This window comes from Mauremys mutica, chromosome 9 (assembly GCF_020497125.1).
Source record: "Mauremys mutica isolate MM-2020 ecotype Southern chromosome 9, ASM2049712v1, whole genome shotgun sequence".
In the NCBI taxonomy this organism is placed as follows: domain Eukaryota; kingdom Metazoa; phylum Chordata; order Testudines; family Geoemydidae; genus Mauremys; species Mauremys mutica.
In genome coordinates, this window is record NC_059080.1 from 94,485,982 (window position 1) to 94,504,577 (window position 18,596).

At 37.9% G+C, this 18,596-nt stretch overlaps 1 protein-coding gene and 1 long non-coding RNA gene across 2 annotated transcripts in view; one reads left to right on the forward strand and one right to left on the reverse strand.

The window, feature by feature from the left end:
* PEX5L (peroxisomal biogenesis factor 5 like) overlaps nucleotides 1–8,886 on the reverse strand; it is a 65,310-nt gene extending 56,424 nt beyond the window's left edge. Inside the window, exon 1 of the mRNA XM_045029031.1 lies at nucleotides 8,788–8,886. Within this exon, the coding sequence (XP_044884966.1) occupies nucleotides 8,788–8,856 (69 nt within the window). The 5' untranslated portion in view covers nucleotides 8,857–8,886. The remainder of the gene's footprint in view (nucleotides 1–8,787) is intronic.
* Nucleotides 5,191–18,596, forward strand: part of LOC123376810 — a 79,658-nt gene continuing 66,252 nt past the window's right edge. Inside the window, exons 1-2 of the long non-coding RNA XR_006581964.1 lie at nucleotides 5,191–5,412; nucleotides 6,442–6,539. This is a non-coding gene — a long non-coding RNA (uncharacterized LOC123376810). The remainder of the gene's footprint in view (nucleotides 5,413–6,441; nucleotides 6,540–18,596) is intronic.

An 18,596-nucleotide genomic window follows, 5' to 3' on the forward strand; every position in this document is an offset into this window, starting at 1 on the left:
ATGGGGTCAGCGGCCAAACTGGGTGGGATAGGACCTGAACATGGCTAGCTGAATGGAGAGGGGGGCTAATGTAGAGGAAGGGCAGGATGAGGGACTTCGCCGTAACTCTTCCACCTAACGCCAGCCACCACCAGGCTCCCTCACTCACCCAGAGACCCCCCCAGGCTGCTCCAGGCTCTACCCCCACCACCAACCCCAGGCTTTTCCACCCACACTCAACCACATCTCTCTCACCTTGTAGTGGTGCCCAGCCCAGATTCACTCCAGTACTCCCGCCTGGACTGCTCCAGCTCTCCCACTCCCAACAAAGCCTCATCCACAGGTCCACCCCGTCCTGTACTGACACCCCCTTAGATGCATTCTTCTATCCCCCGCCACGCCCCATCCCTCCCAGCAAGCTCCCTTGCAGGCTCCTCCAGTTACTCCTCCCCAAACCCAGGGAATACTGGCTGTCACCACTCCTGGGGACCTCATGAGGGGAACCAGTGAAGCATCATCACTGACTGGAAATGTCACATACTGAGCTATATAAAACTGGCAACTATGCCGCCCTCTAAAAATATTCCCAATTATTTCTGTAGCCTTTGGTTCTTGCTTTTGATATTGGATCCTCTTGTGAGTCTAGTGGCATCAGACTTATATTTTACATTGCCTAACGAGAATGTAAAGGTGGCAGGATCTTGTATATCAAAACAAAAATTGGCTGTGCCTTGCTGACAACGTACAGTTTACTGAAACTTCAATAAAAAGAGTTTTTAAACATCCAGGCAGCAACCAAACAAAAATATAGCTGTAATAAGGCCCTGTTTGTTGAGGAAATGCTCAGATCTGAGAGTGCCAGAAGGCCTGTAGGTAGATGAACTCTGGGAACTTCCCATATTCACAGGTAAATTACCAGTGTAAAGACCAGCTTCTTATCAGTAGTCAGACGTTTGCAGGTAGAAATGACATTTAGCCTGCACAATCTGCCTTTGGATCAATGGCTACTACTATCTTATTTACCTTGTTCCCAAAACAACCAGAGTTACATCATAGGTGAAATGGTGGCCACCAATAATTTAGTGCTGACAGCAGATAGGTGTGTGTGTGTGTGTGTGTTTAGGATTCCAACAGATACAATAATGGGCATTTAAATTCACATGTCTAATGTAGTGTGTAACGTATCTACTGTGCAAAGGTATTTTGTTTCCGCTCTACAGTAGCTCCTAACTCTTCTTTTCCAGACCTTGAAACTCCTTTTATATTCAAAGTCAATGTGCAGTGACAGTGAGTTGTCGGTTATGTTATAATCTTTAAATGTTTAGATATGTTCCCTTTCTTGTTATGTTGACCACTTGCTTTAGATTCTTTCTACAGTGGAGTTTTTTTTTCTTTCAGATGAATAGATGCTTTCTGCTTCCTTTCAGACTGTTTTATATCAATATGAATTACAGATTCTTTCATTTCTTCTCTTTTTATTCAGTGCTGTGTCTTAATTGTAGAGCTTTGCATTTTCCGTAGAAGAAATCAAAATGCTGGAGGTGGTGTTTTTCTTCTTTATAATGAGTTTATATAGCCCTGAGAACATTTACTGAAATATCTGGTACATTTCTTTGAACTCTTAACTATGCTGTTGACAAAGACCAAGTGCTTTCTTTGTTTGCACCATGTACCTTTCTTTAAACCTTCCGGTACTCACTTATCTAAACTCAGCAAAGATGAAGCCAGCTTCCTTTCATAGTTCCTTTAATTTCCTAAACTACTGGAGCTGATTCCTTATGCCAGCAATCCTGTTTAGAACCTATGTTTGTAAACTTTACATTACAACTATTCTGTTTGGAGACCACCCTCATTAAAGGAGACAAGTAGCTTTGTGGATTAGAGCAGGGGTTCTCATATGTTTTCATAGCCTGAACCACATCGAACTAGAGATCAATTCCCCTCCCATTCACAACTGCACAGATTACCCCGTCCCTTTAGTAATCCTAGAGCAGCCCAGAGGCAACTACAGCAATTCCTTACAAAATATTAGGGAAGTATTTAATTTATTTAGACTCTTTTGATGTGACTCAGCAGCTGAAAATGTGAGATCTAGCACCATAGGGCCAGCCAGCTTTTTATAAACCACCAGCAAATGCTCAGTGGTTCACCTTTGTGCTAGAGGCTTATATATCTCTACGGACTATCTCAGATGGACAGGAGATATAATCGAGTCTCAGTTTGGAGGAATGATACACTGGCATTGGAGAATTTTTCTTGGAGCTAATACTCCTACTCTTCAGCCTAAAGATCCATGTTATGTCTAACCACCGAACCAGTATGAAGAATGTGAAGATGGAGAAGAGAGGACTAAACCATGGCAAAATTCCTTGTCCTATTGTAGAACGTACCTTTTTGTAAAGATCAGACAATACTGGCCAATCTTCAGCTGTGCTGAAAACCCTTGAAAGTCAAGGTCCCAAATAACAAAAATCTCTTTAAACCATACCCTTGCAGTATTTTGGCTGTGCAAATGTATGGATATAAATTCAGGTTTATTTGCAACTGTGGGGTTTATTTTGGGGAAATAAGGAGGCGGGTCTGTGTAGCAGAATGCACATTAATCTGAAGTCTTTGTGTTATGGAGTCAACATACATAGATTTCCAGCTGTTGTAATGCTTCAAAGGGCTGCAGATTTTTTTTTTCCTGATCTTTCACAATGTTGCTAATACTGCAAGTGCATTCCTTAAACAGGCACTTTTATCCTGTACTCATTCTAGCCCATATGCAGTATTTATAATCATGTACCTATCACTGTAATTTCACCATTGGTGGAATAGCTGGTTCCTTCCCCCACCTGCAGGGCTGGAGTAGCCCCCACAGCATAGGGTCTGGAACTAAGGATGCTGAGGGTACTGAAATACCCCCTAGCTTGAAGTGGTTTCCAATACAAACAGCATTTACAGTTTGGTTCAATGGCTTTCAGCACCCCCACTATAAAAATTGTGGGGCAGGGGGGCTGGAACAGTGTGGTCCTTAAAAAAAAAAAAGTCTCATTTAAATTGGTTACTATAACAATGTAATAGCATCTATAGAAATTACTGTAAAACCCATAGGGCCTGATTTTCCATCGTCTTGCGCCTTGTGTTGTCATCTACACCTGAGCAAAATGAGTGTAAAGTATAGCATTTATTAAAATGTTGACCATAGAATGAATAGAGACTATCCTTTGTATGGGTTTTCTATAGGATGGTTTAAAAGAATTCTATAGCAGGAATATACTTTTCTGTTAAATTTTGTAGGGTTTTCATAGAAGCTGATGGAAGGTTTGTCATTTTCAATTAAACTGTACAGACCTTCTCTATAGAGGGTATGGCTTTGCACAGGTATTGGCACTGGAAATGGTCATATGGCTAACTTGAAAGTTCTCTGTGGGTCTTTCTACTTGCACCAAGCAACTCAGGTGACCAGTAGCACAATGCAAATAGCAAGTTAGAAATAAGAAATACTCAAAGCAATAGTATTTGTTATTTAAAATAAATCAACAACCAAATCTGTAAAAATTGATTTCTATTCACAGATAATTCATGAACAGAAAAAGGGGCTAAATTAATGTAATCTATTATTTGCTGCATATAGCTTTCTCAGATCTTTTTGTGACCATAGAATAATAGCTAGGACCTTTAAAAACACAATTATATTGTTTCATATCATTCTATTTTTATCTCTTCCTTTTTTGTTAAATGGAGTCCCATACAAAGATATATTATAAATGATCTTAAGCTCTCATTATTTCCCTTGGTAATGTAAAATTAAGTTGTGACAGAAAAGTCTGTTTAATTTGTGATGGAAAAGTCTTAACTTTAGGCAGGCAGCCAATTTATGAGTTTTAAACTATGTTGTCAAGGTAACATTTTTTTATTATTCTCATGAGAATGTTCATGCTGAAATCATACATACTTGTCTAAAAACAATAATACTAAAATAAGTTTAATAGTATTTAACTTAGAGATACAAAGTTGGCTAACATACACTTGCATATTTTGTTTTCACAACATTTTACAGTTATATAGCTTATGCTGTGTGGCTAATATTAGATGAAACAATATCAAGGGGAAAATTAATTTAATTCATTTTTAATGTGTTGCTATTGGTAGATAACTTTAAAACAGATGAGACTACATAGCTTTGAAGTATTAAATTCATTAATAGCATCTTCTATATGTCATTAGTCCATTAAAACATAGTGTACAAACTCAGCATATTGCAAATTTGTTGTATGAGTCCAATGCTACTCCCACTGAAATAGTGGCAAAATTACCACTGATTCTAAAGAGAACAGATTTGGCCATTTCAAGACAACTTTTGTTCTGTATATTTATGTAAAATGGGCCTGATTGTAGCGTGAAAACAATCCTAGTACTGTAATGCTATTAATTTAAATGGAGTTATTCCTGATTTACACCAATGTAAGAGAAGAGACTCCACCCCAATATAACTAGTCATACTGACTAATTTTTGCCATTCTACATAGTGCCTGTTAATAATGTATATTAATTAAATACTTCCATAGTGGTATGGTTTCCTTCGTACAAGGGATGCTACAAATCATTCTGCAAATTTAAAAGCGAAGAAGCTCATAAGAGGTTTTGAATCATCCAGAACAGTGGGGATTGCTCAGATTTTAAATAGGAGACTATGATTATGGGTCAGATTTTTCCTGATGAGCCATGTATACACACCAGAAAATCTATCAGTAGCAGTTTGAGCCTATAGCTGAAACTGGCAACCCTAATTCTGTTTCCTCCATAAAGACACACAGAAACCATATGGCAAGTCACCTGTGAGTGACTACATGGAAAGGTATAATGGGACAGCCACAGAGAAAGTGGTGTGGTCTACATATAAATCCAAGAACATATACAAAGATGACTAGACCTGCAATGATGTCTATGAATGGTTTCGTCCAAAAACGTATTCCTACTCTTAGTGGTAATAGAACGCCCCATGGAAGGATGGTGCACAAGGCTATTCTCAGGGTAAATAAGGAAATCACATACTAATGCTGCTTACAGAGTATGCATAATATGTAGTGCATGCCCTTTTAAGAAATGGGGAAGGATATTTCACTTTCCTCATTTGAATGTGGCCTTATGGGTGCTATTCAGCAAAAATTTAGAAATCTGTGATTTTTGTTGTTCCAGGATCAACCTGTCCTCTGGAAGGCAAAATTTCCTCCCCTTCTTGTGCATCGTGTTAACAATGGAAAGGTTCAGCTCTGCAGAGCATGTATTGGCGAGAGTCTGTTCAACGCTCTGTATGGGCTCAATCTCTCACCCATTTGAAGTCCATGGAAGTGTTGCCTGTGAGTTCCCAGGAACAGGATCATACTTTATATGAACAGCTGACAGGGGACAGTGGGGGAACCACTAAGGCTTCCCTTGGTTATACAGGTCAGTTTTGGGCCTTTTGGCATTAGATATTATGTTATCTCTGGCTTTATGCTGAACTTCCATAGGTTTATTTGTGCAAAAATCTGCATATGTGTTCCAGCTGTATGTTGCCCTCTGACATTAAAATGATACAGAGCGGTGTCTGTGCAAAACTTGCATGAACTACATATGCATACCTCGTGTGTATTAGTTATGAACACAATGGAGTGAATTGTGAGTCTGACTGTTGATTGTACAGTTCAAAATGTGTCTTCAATGAATATTTGAGTGTAAAATGAACTTTTCATGGTTATTCCTGCTAGTAAATAACTCTCAAGTGCTCAAATGTTTCTAAAAAGTGAACACACAAAACTTTTGAATTCACATGAATATTCATAAATAATTTTCTCCATTAGTCGCTCAGCTGCAGTCAGTAATATATGATTGTCTGTAAATAGATTACATCTCTCTCTCTCCTTTTCTAGCTTCCATGAATAACAAATGCACTTTTAAAAAATGTGTCTTCTCTCTGTTTGAACCTTCTTACCAAGAGACAGGGAGACAGTAATATAAAATGGAGACACATTGTACCAAATCCCATTAACACTAAAACCCTGCTCTCTGCACTGATACTTGATATGCAGTATTAAATTTGGATACATCTGAATGCCTTCTTATGCCAATAAAGGGACTTTCACTGAAAAAATTGAGACAGACTCACAGAAAATAGAGACTGAAAAGACCAGTTAAATCATAGTGTATCCCGCTGCTTGTGTATTATGTTCCTTAATGTTCAGACAATGGGCCAGATTTGCAGGTGGTGTGAATCAGCAAAGCTATGCTAATTCATAGCAGCTGAGGATCTGTGACTTATGTAACTTATGGTAAACTAATATTTGTTGTATTCATGAATTTCAAATATACAGTGATAATTTCTCTCAACAAATAAGTGTCACCTCTACCCAGGAGAGGTTGGATAGGAGCATAAAATAATTGAATGTGAATATGTGTCCAGCTTGTGCTCCAATGAATGTATATGGTATTTTCCAGGGAGAAGAGGAGAGAGGGAGCTTCCTTGAAGCTTTACTTAAAGCACCTTCACATGTTATAACTGATCTCAGCTGAGTTTTCTTCCCCAATCAAGCATGGTAAGTCCTAGTTTCACTGAGCACTTTGTGTGTGTGTGTGTGTGTGTGTGTGTGTGTGTGTGTGTGTGATGTTTTGTCCATTATGAAAACGAATGGGTCTATTTAAGTAGGAATTGCATGTATTCTGGAAGCCACTTCACAGGCAAAATTCCCACTGAGTTCAATGGGAGTTGCACAGGCGAGGGGCTGCAAGACCAGGCTCTTAATGACATCTTGAGATAACCATTACAGTTACAAAAAATACACAGCTACACAGTATTCTTCAGTGCTGATTCTGTGTGACTAGTAGATGACTTTGAAAGAATCTTTTGACCTAAATTTGACCCAACTTGGAAAGTTTGGCCATTGGTAATTAGTAATTATTTCCATTTGATATAAATATTATATCCCATGAGCTGCAGCCACATCCATCTCTCTCATCATGTGAAGAATCAGGACAAATATACCATTAGTAAAGGCCGAATGTATATTACTATATAGCAACACAGTATTCTGAATGAATGACCTGAATAAGAGGTTTGCACAGAGACATTAAAGACACAAGAATCTTAAAACATCAACACATCTAGAAAGTTAGGATACAAATGATAAATATGATATGGTCATATACCGTATATAACACATACATGATGCAGAGGTGGCTATGGAAAATACTCACTTTTTCACTTGATTCTGCTTCCTTTTGGCTTGTGCACCCCATTGGTGCATAGGAGGGAAATAGGTACTTGTGTGTAGTAGAAAAAATTACACTGACTAATAAACATGAGCATTTTACTTAAAAAACTGTCACAAACTATTGCTGAATGAATGTGACAAACAACCAATAGAAATAGTGCATCAAACATGTTATGAACCTAGGATGAAATCCTGGCCAATTGAAGTCAATGGGAGTTTTGCCATTCACTTCAAGGGGTCCAGGATTTCATCCCTCATTTCAATATTTCTGATTCATAAACTGGTTAGTGTAAAATTGGAATGTGATGCATTAAACAAAGCACCCTATTTCCTCATGCAATCATGTTTTAACTAATACAGTATATCACAAGTATAATACAACATTTGACAGAGGTTTAGGAGGAAATTGACAGAAATGTTTTCCAATGTATAGGAAAATGTCAATGATCAAAAGTTATATTATTAATTAATTGACTTAGTGTAATACATTTTATACAGGCTATAAGGTAAGCTTGTGCTGGCATTTTACAAGTCGCATATTATTTTTAAACAAAAATATCTATTACCCTACAGTAGAAAAAAGGTTTTTGGATTTTGTTGAAGATTATTTTTATGTAAGAAACGCCATGTAATGTACGACATCGAACCTATTGTTGAATATGAATAACCTTGTGTACTTGTATGTTAAATATTAAGCATCAAATCAAGTAACTGTATTAAATTCTATTACTATGTATGTTGCTGGGGAAAAATATTGCTAAATTTAAGCCAAAGTTGCTGGTTATCCACAGGATTTTTTTAAAATTTTCCAATTCAGATGTATTATACATTTGTGTCATTTTCATTACTTATAGTCTACCACCTATCAAATTTCAGATAATGGCCCTGTATTCTTGCATTTACTAGCTTTACTAAGATGAAAACAATGAAGTATGTAAGATAATCTAATTTGAAATATGAGTTAAATGCTAGTGAAAACTTAAGGGATTTTATGTATTTACAAATGATACCACTATCAAGTGGTTGTTATATATGATTTTATATATACATATTGTACGTATGAATGTGTATATATGTATTATGATAGGTAAATACTGACAGCATGAATAATATTTGACCTTTTAAAATCAATTTTAAATACTCTGCTGGTAACTGACATATGTATATTGAGCTTACTACAAATCATTTGTTCAGAAAATTTGCATTTGTTTTGTTCAAAAGCTCCAAAGCACAAGTACTTAATTTATTTACCATAAGCTATAATTTCTATATTATGTTATGATGACACAAAATTTAATTTTGTATAAAATATTTTCTGAAGGGTCAAGCTCAAGCAGAATCACTAAAACTAATATACACCAATTGAAAACCTGAACAATGAATGAATTTCTCCTCATTCCCCCCTTTTTTTTTTAATGTGTGGCATTTTATAATAGCTTTTTCTTTTGGGAAAACTATAATTGCCTGTTAAGTTTTGAGTCAAGAATGTTAATGCTTATCTGCTAGTTAAATTACATTCTTCATTAGATTAACATATGTCAGCTGCCTACTGGAATCCTAACATTCTGCCCACCTGTGATGTCATAGTAAGGAGGGGCTTTTCCTCTGCAGACTCCTCCCTCGGTATCTCCTTCATCACCATGGCAACAGCCTTATCTGCCGCCCTAGAGCCTTTCCCCTACAACAGTGAAATCAACAATGGCTTGTGTCAGGAGGAATCTTTGTTACTGGTTACAAAAAATACACCCCAGAACAATCCAGTAATTAAATGACGGTGTTACGCTGGAAGTAAAAGTATGTTGTTGTTGAAAATAAAATACACACATACTGTTAAAAACAAAATGCCAAAACCAAACAAGCAAACAAAAAACCCCAACAACTTAATTGATAACAGAGCTGGGGCTCCATCCTGCAGCTTTTACTCATATGAATCACTCCATTGACATCAATAGGACTACAAACTGCCTTGCTTTTGTGAGGCCTCACAGGAGTACATCAGCAGGAGTGAAGGAAGTTGAGAATCTCACAGAACTTGGCCCTCACATGAGTAATATCTGGAGGATCAGGCCCTTAATTTCTTCACCACTAGTTAATTGTAGTTACCTGCAACTTTACAGCTGAAATATACATGCTTTCTACTCAAATCAGATTAGACAAAAAGAAATCAGACTCTTATGAAGATTTAGAGTTTACGTAAAATGAAAGTTAAATTCTCCTTTAAATATTCTAAATTAAAGGGCAAAATTCTCCTCTTGGATCTACTTTGTAGATTGTGAGTCTCTGATACTCTGCTCTCCCTGTATGTATAGAACTTCTGTAAGTATCAATGAATGTCTGAGGGTGAAGGGAGAGAAGAGTAGTGGAGCTTGATTAGACTTTTCTTACACTCACAAAACTCCATTGAAGTCGATGGGAGTTTGGGGTGTACTAAGACTGAAGGATCTGGCTCCATGACTTCAGAATTTTGCCCTAAGTTTATATACATTTCATTAACTAAGAGTCTATTGAATGTATTTTTTAACTACAGTACAGTATAATAAGAATGATTTAAAATAGCATTGCATACTGTGTCCTAAGAAGGGTACTGTTTATTGATACCAAACAATGTGATGTAATTTTTATATCACAAATACCATATAATCATTCACAGCTCAAAAACATGTGCATAATATTGCAATTTTAAAACAATGTTTATGAAAAAACAAGGTCAAATTTAACTTATTTGTGCAATGCATTGCAGTCAACCTAGAGAGAGTTCTTTGCATGCTGCAAGAAGTTCTCATACCATAAGTGTCATAAAACATAGGCATGCTCAATTTGTAATTCCTTTGATATCCAAAGAACTGCAAAAGGCATTATAAAGTTTACTTCAGATTAGGATATTCTCTCTTATTTGGTGAGAAGAGAGTTCTAAGTGCTAAGCATATCAAAGGTTCTTGTCCAAACATTTATTTATTCACGATTCATTTGATATGTTACAAATCCATGAAAATATTTTCTTTAATATGTGGAGCTACTATTTAGCTAGCATTAGTAACATGCTATTTGACTTTCAGAAACCTAATCCTTTTGTATTGAATGCTATAGAGAAGTAGTTTATTAGCTAAAAAAGGATGCATCAGAAAGCATGCAGTGCTTTTTATTTCTTGCACAGTAGAAACCCACCAAAGCAAAGGTCAGGTCACTTTTTTGAAGACAGAGCCACTTTTTCTTCAAGGTTTCACCTACTGCCTGAAAAGAGTCATGATACTCACATTAGTGCCTGCTATCAACTTTTTTAAAAAATAGCCCCCTGTGAATGGCTGCTATCACACACCACATATCTCATCACTTTAAAAATGTGGCTATAGTTAGAATAGAAACTCAGTAAAAATGACATCTTAGGATACTGTATTGCTTTTCCTTCAGTGACTTTCATCTCACATTTGCTATGTTTGGAAGTCAAAACACGATTTATTCAATTGATCTGCAACCCCACAAGAGCATGGGTGAACCATGTTGATTTATTTCTGACTGGTAGACTCATGACATACAATAGCGATTCTGGAATCAGAACTTAGCTTTGCAACATATTTGATGATAGGAGAGGTAGAGCTGAAAACAGCAGCTGGAGTTCCCAGTGATTTCAATGGAGGGAGATGCAGGTGCTCAATGCCTCTGAAAATCTGGCCACATATTTAGGTGCTTAAATATAGATTTCAGTGCCTAATGTTAGATGTCGAAGTTTAAATGTTTTGGCCACTGTATTCAGGGTACTCTTGTATATATTTGAAATTTTGCCTGTCTGTAAATTTTTGGCATCAGTACCTCCTGGCAGCTTGCAGGAACATGAGCGAGTCTGATTATGTCCTGCGGGACACAATCAATTATTTCCCCCTCTCCTGTAGAAAGGAGGGGGAAAACAAATCTAGTCTTTGTATCTAGGGCACAGAAATGGTTAATACACTGCCATTAGTTAGCTATAATTGAAATGATAATCTGGTGGGTTCTAATTACAATATTTTAAACACAGAGATTACTATATACATAATCATGGAAGAACTGCTTTAAAATGTGTATTTATTTATTTGGCTGCCTCCATTGTTACGTTGTTCTCCATTAAGTGTTATTTCTTAGCAATACTGGATTGCTGTACATATTGTCTGTTACAGTAGCTTGGTATTGAGCACAATAGTTCTTCTGGAACAGCTAATTTTACACTTGTAAGCTTCTCATAATGAACAGTTCATCATAACTCAGAGACCTGGGGTAAATTATTTTCTCATATATGCAGCATTTTGATCACTCAGTGAATGAGTTTCACAAATACCTCGTTTGTCAGCAATGTGCAGATTTAAACAATTATGATGCACAGCATACAAACCTGCATATAAAGCAGAGATGCTGTCTTAGGGGGAGGGATAGCTCAGTGGTTTGAGCATTGGCCTGCTAAACCCAGGGTTGTGAGTTCAATCCTTGAGGGGCACCACTTAGGGGTCTGGGGCAAAAATTGGTCCTGCTAGTGAAGGCAGGGGGCTAAACTTGATGACGTTTCGAGGTCCCTTCCAGTTCTAGGAGATGGGTATATCTCTTATTATTTGAGTGAATTGGTGCAGGGAAAAGATATGATTTGCTTTCATACAATATACTGTAGCAGTAAAACTGAGGAGTATATCAGTGTTTTGTTGTCTGGCACCATTAAGACTAAACCACTCCTTTTTAGGAAATATCTCCAAAACAAGATAAACAATACAATAGTTAGAGTATTTCCACAGCACTTTGAATATTGTAATAGGGTCAGCTAAAAACTTGCTAACGATTTCTGCAGGTTCTCCCAGGCTGAGAGAATGGATGGTAATAAGACATTTCCACAGGAGTGTGCAGATTTTACAAACCCACTCTGTAGGGAAATACACTGGTTTAGCAGCTGGTGTTTCTGAATAGCGCCAAATTAAATTCAGTACAAGTCACACTACTTACAAAGAATGTGATACTTGTTAATGAGGATTTAATTAAGCTACTGTAAAAGAATATTAATTTAAGGTTCAGGACAGCACGAGCATTTTTTAGTGAGTGAAAACATATAATTTAGCAACTTTGTTCCCGTTGTATAAAACTTCTTTCCCGCATTTAATATTTGAGCACATGATCATTTTCTGCTACAGATCATTTGTGAGGCCCGAGTGCCTGGGACAGCTGTATGATTCTTACAGATACGTGGCCATCTCGTAAAGGCCTTACCGTTTGTGAGAAGACAATGAAATTCATAAACTGATTTGTTTGAAATTTGAAAAAAAAATTGTCTGAAGAGCGTATGATCAGTTCATTGAAAATATCTGATAGTCTAACTTCAACAAAGCCTGAACTTTGGAGTTACATAAGTCATGTGATATTTTTGTCTACTCCCTAGATGGATGTTGAATGTAACACAGTAAGAACTTTAATCTAATATGGGCTTTGAAATTCATTTATGGCAAATATTGAAGCATTTGAGCTTAAAATTCACTTTTTTCATGAATATTCATATTAAAGTTGGAGTGTGAGAATTTTCATAAAAATGAGCATGAGAGAGTTGTTAACATGGTCAAACTGACATTTATTTTCAAAGTCCAGTAGTGTTCATAGACATTTTCCACACTATTGTCTATGTTCTAATACATACATACACACACATAGCCAGCATTGTGTTAGACCTGTGCGAATCCATTTAGAGTCAGGGAGGCTCTACCAGTCTATTTGAGAGAAGTATTTGGTCCAGAGTGAATGGTGTAGGGAGGTACTCTTATATTTTTCTAGTGTAACTGTGTGCTGTTTCATTGATATATTAGGAATATTCACAACCTGCCTGTGTCCATACATCCGAAACTCATTTCTTTTGCAACAGCTCTAATCTAAAGCAGTTTAACTAAGGTAAAGTACAGACATAGCCAATACAAGCACATATAATACCTGCCTAGCAATTTCTGACAGCATTTTCCCTCACCTATTGAGGAGAAAAGGAATAACTTTCTTCCCTTACTTGGGAAGATAAATGTAAAAGGAGTGATCAACCATACAGTACTCTTCAAACGGTGCCACTGCATTAAAATGTAATGGCCCCATAGGACAAAGTGCCAATGTTTTACGGGTCCCAAGGGACCCAAAAAAAAAACGAACTGGCATTTTGGATTCACTTCTCTGAGGATGTAGTCCCCTTGGCCGCATTTAAACACCAAAATTTTTTTTGTCTTAAACTGAAAAAGCATATTTGTGTATCGGCAATGCTAGAAACATACTTTCTCATTCCAAAATGAAGTTTTAAAGGCACTAGAAGGGGCAACAGGTACTCATTCCTCACGAAGACTGAATCCAAAATGTCTGTTGTTGAATGCTTGCATTCATTGTCAGACTTTGTTTTGTATTGAAAAAGCAATGTTCTGTATTTTATAACTTCGTTGGCCTATAGTGAGGCTTAGAGTTGCTGTCTGACACTTGAAGACATCCGTGAATCACCACTGGGACAGAACTGGAAGCTTCTGGCACCCAAAGTACTTACCTCTTCTATTTGAGATAAAATAGCAACTCCACTGCTAGCAGCAGTTGCAGACTCTTAACTGCTGTGTGGCTCAGCCACTAGAGAAGGAAGTATGAATATTTAGGTTACTTCAGTCTCCATGTCGACTCAATGCTTGACTTCTCTGATGAGTTGCTTATTTTGGTAGTGGGGGGTTGTAAGTAGAGAGGCCAGAGGATGACAGTACCTTTTGCAACAACTTTTGAAATTTTGTTTTGTTCAGGACTGGAATGATAACAAAAGCCTTTTGAATATTTTTGAATGCTTGGAGAGTAACTATTGGACCAATTTACCACGGGTTGTGGTGGATTTTTCCATCACTGACCATTTTAAAATCAAGACTGGATTATTTTTAAAAAAAGATGCCCTAGGAATTATTTTGGGGAAGTTCTGTGGTCTGGGGTATACACAAGTTCAGACTAGATAATCACAATGGTCCCTTCTGGCCACCTATATATTTCTTTTCACAACATGGACTTGTGTTGAAATTGCTGTATTCAAATTGAAAACCCAAATATTTTGATTATGGTCTCTCTCCCTCTAATCAGAAGTGACTAGAGAGCCCTGGATCTCAGAAAACTTCTGGACAAAAACTTCATGGGAACAATTATGTCTCTGTGAAACATTTCGGCTTTGAAACAGTATATTTTAATTAAATTACATTTAAACAAAAAAGTTCTGATTTAGAAGCAGTTGTGAGCTTAGACCTGTTAAATCTTCTGGGAGTCTCTTAATTTCAGGCACCCTCTTCTGGGTGCTTGAGTGACTGCCTGAATTTCCTGTTTTTGGGCAGCCTTTTAGGGGCACGTGAAATCAGCTCAAGTTCTGCATTCCTGCAGTGGCCTGGTCATTGCTTCCCTTACCACTGAAGAGATGTTCAGAAGCTGTGGACATTCAGAAGAAAGAGGCAGTGCTGAAGGCAGCAGTCAGTGAGGGGATCTGCAGATTGTGGACCAGAGCAGAGGGGAGACAAGAAACCTTCCACAGGAGGCTAGGAAAGCAAGCAAGGTTCTGGCACCCACTGCTCAGCACATCCCCTTAGGGAAGAGGGAGGAAGAGACTCGGAGCTTAGGAGGATGGGTACTACTGCACCAGGGGTGACCAGAAACTTGAGAGTGGGAATGAAGAGAAACTCAGAGGGCAGGGGACAAGGTGATTCAGCGATAATGAGGCAGAGAAGGAGAAGAAGGTGAAATTCGAGGGAGGAAAGAGGAGCCAGAGAGAGGGCGAGAAGAGGGAAAAAATGAGGGTGGAATTGATAGGTTTGTTGATGGAGGGAGGGAAATTGATGAATTTGATAGACGGGGGATGCTAATAGTCATGCATATGCATCAATTATGCATGTTAGGACATTTGCTCATTTGTATAGTATCTCCAGATTTTCAGACATACAGCCTTGACAGGTATGTAAGCCAGAAAAAAGACTCAAACAGATACAATTGTATTCGGCCAATGTCTTTCCTTGGTGGAGTAATGATATAAAGCACAATGATGCTATTACACACATCAAGTGTTACACAGTAATACAAAGGTATGTTTTAATGCAGAAAGGGCTGTTAGATTTCCTCCAAGATATTTCCAATTGTTTCCCAAGGCTTCTTTCAATTAGTAAGCGGGGGAGTCTGCTAAATTATAATTATAGATCCTGTTCCTACCAATTCCTTCGCCCCATGGCTCCACAGTTAGCTGACAAACCACTTATTTCAGAAAGCCTTAACAGCATGTAATTAAGTCTATCACCAAAAGGGTGGACATAATTACCTACATATTTCACATGGAAAATATGTTCCTATTGGAGGTCTGTCTCAAAGTTCTAAACAGGCAGAATAATTGATATAGAAAATATTTTTTCCAGTTACATTGTGAAAGTTCACCAAATAGCCACATAAAGAAGCTGACTCAGCATTAACCCCCATGCTTCCATTTTTATAACCTTCAGAAATGCATTTGAGTAGATTTCAGGCTGAATTTCTTTTAAATGTTAATGAACTCATTTAAAGCTGCTAAATAATGAATTGTGTCCTTTTAGTTGCTAAGATAAAGGCAACAGCATGATTCTGATAGTCTATTAGATTGGCACCGATTCTAGATTGGTATAGGGAATGGGAAAAGAATGACTATTATCAGCTATAGGAACCCAGTAGCCAACAGATCAATGCTTCTATATCTTTTTAAATAAAACCTTTACCAGGTTTGTTGTGTGTGATCTCTATGTACAGAACCTGTGTCCTTTGCAGTGGGAAATCATATACTTTGGGCTTATTTTGAAATATAGTTTCAACTCCACCTCATCTGAATTCTGCAATGTGAGCCATATCTCTTCCCAACCATAATAAGCTCCCTGGCATTGTAACCAACATGACCAAGTACTCCTGCATGACACAGAACCCAGCTCAGCTATGGCTCTTTGCATGGCAGCATGCTGGTGATATGTAGGGGTGAGCTGGGTTGTCAGAGTTCTACTACTAGAGGGATATTCCCATCATGGTCCTCTGTGGAGGGTGCACACTAGGGGGGCAGAGCCTATTCTAGCGATTAGGCCTTGAGCGGAGGATTCCTGAAACCCTGCCTCATCCCTCACTGCATTTCCCCAACGCCCTGCCAAGATAATGTAAAAGTAGCGGTGCCCTCCCAGCTGCAAAGAGGGATGGATCAAATTCTGTCCTCAGATATGCATGTACAACCCCAATTGACTTAATTAAGATCAGATGATATGTCAGTGGGAGTCATGCATACTTAGAATGTGGCACTGTATAAGCAGGTCAAGATAGAGAAGGGATGCACTGTCTACAGAAGAACATTACATAGAAATGCAAAAGAAGCAAAAGCCCTGGCATGATGTGCTAAAGCACATTGGGACCAGGGCAGGAATACAGCTGGCCTTAGAAACTGGGAGCAATAGAGAATCTGATGCATAATCTACAAACACACTCTTCAAAAAACTACTTATAGACGTAAAATTAATGAGGAAGAGCAAATACAAGCTAGCTTTCCAAAAATGTATGTGAGATGTGTAATTACTTACAATCAGGCATGCTGAACCTCACTCTAAAAAAGCACAGCACATACATATTTTCAGTTAATGAGAGAAGGATTTATCAAGGGCCAAATTCTGCCCTCACCTATATCTGTGCTGCCTCACTGAAACTGGTGAGGATACATGGGTGTAACTGAGGGCAGAACCTGGCCCCGAGAGCACAGTTTAGCAAAGCAGAGAGGTTACTCACATAATATGTGATGTCTATTAGAGAGGTCTGTTCTCAGCTGAGAGCAATGTCAATCATGAAGCACAAACTGGATATGCTGGATCCAAAGCTCTTGAATATTGTAGAACTTCCTGTATAGATACCAGTATGAAGTTCCAAACATTTTGGTGACTTTGCATCAGGTGTTCTGGTTTGGGTTAATCTGTGGCACATACTTCTACCCGTTCCGTAGATCATATTTTACCTTTATATATTTTAATTATGAAACTCAGTGCTTTTGGGCTCTCAGGACTCTGAGCAAATGCTTTTCCTATTTAAGTCCACGTGGCTCCATGCCTACTAAGGTTTGCATTTGAATCAACCCCAAAACTCAAGAGTGGCTTTGCATGGTCAGTACCTGAAACCATAACTCAGACTGGGTCTCCTGAAAAATGTGGCAAAGATTTGCCCAAAGGTTGGTGAGCACCTGCAAACCTTGCCCAAATTTCAAGTTTTAAACAAATTCAAACAACTAGGCAAGTTTCACATAGTTTGGGTTTTTTAAGAATGGTTTTGCACAGATCCTCCTTTCATCTCCTCTGCCAGTGTAACGTGGTTACTTCAGTAAAGGTAAAAACTCTCCTGAGCTCTTGGAAATTTTTGATAGGAAAAGTCAGGCCCAGGAAACTTTTAGTGACATCTTTGCTATGCATGAGCAGAAAGTCCATCTGACTTCCTCCAGATCTTAAAATAGGTCTTTCATTAGGTATTCAACTCATGCTCTTTGCTTTGAAAGGTGACTGTGGTGCATATTCCATTTTTCAGACTAAAATGTCTAAACATTGTTTAGGTCTGTAGACACCATTTTCTGAAAAGAAAATCAGTTTTAAATGGCAACACAGAACTAAGAGGGTTTTATTGCTTTTTTTTAAAAGGCAAATTTTATGGAAAATATATTTAATTGATGGAAAGCGTAACATAATTGTAGCTTTAAGTTATAGCAACTAAGGTCATTTGTGCTAAGAAAGAGAACAGACCAAGCTACTGTACATGTTGCACTCTGGCTGCTTGGCTGCTGTCCAGATCCCCAGGCAGCTGATGTATTAGACTTACAGTACCAATTAAATAGCCTATTTAAAATGGATTTATGTGCCACAAATCATTGTATTTTGCAGAATTTAAAAATAAGAAATGAGACACGCATGACTCTATTGTTTAAATTATGCAGGGCTAACATTTTCCCTCCTCAAAATGAGTGCACAACTGGACAGTGATGCCAACAGAATTCCTGTGGCTATGGAACAATAGAAAAATCTTGTTCTCTTATAGAGTCTAAATGTACTTTCTCTCCTACAACCCTTCTCAGTCCTTTCTGTTCTGTTTTGGCCCCTTCCCCTTTTCTTTCCATCATCTACTTTCTTCTTGTTTAAGCTTGTTTCTGTTTTCTGGTCCTGCATCTCTTAAAAAAATAAGGGGAATCCCTGCTGGCAGGCAGAGCTGTGAGCCAATTCAAGATAGCTGCTTCAAAGCAAGTATCATCCTGTGGATTCTCTTTCTCTGGCAGACTTGAGCTAGGATTTTTAGAACAGCCTAAGGGATTTAGATACCTAAATCCAATTTCAATGGCACCTGGTCCTCTCCTTTGAAACGTCCAGACTTTGTTTG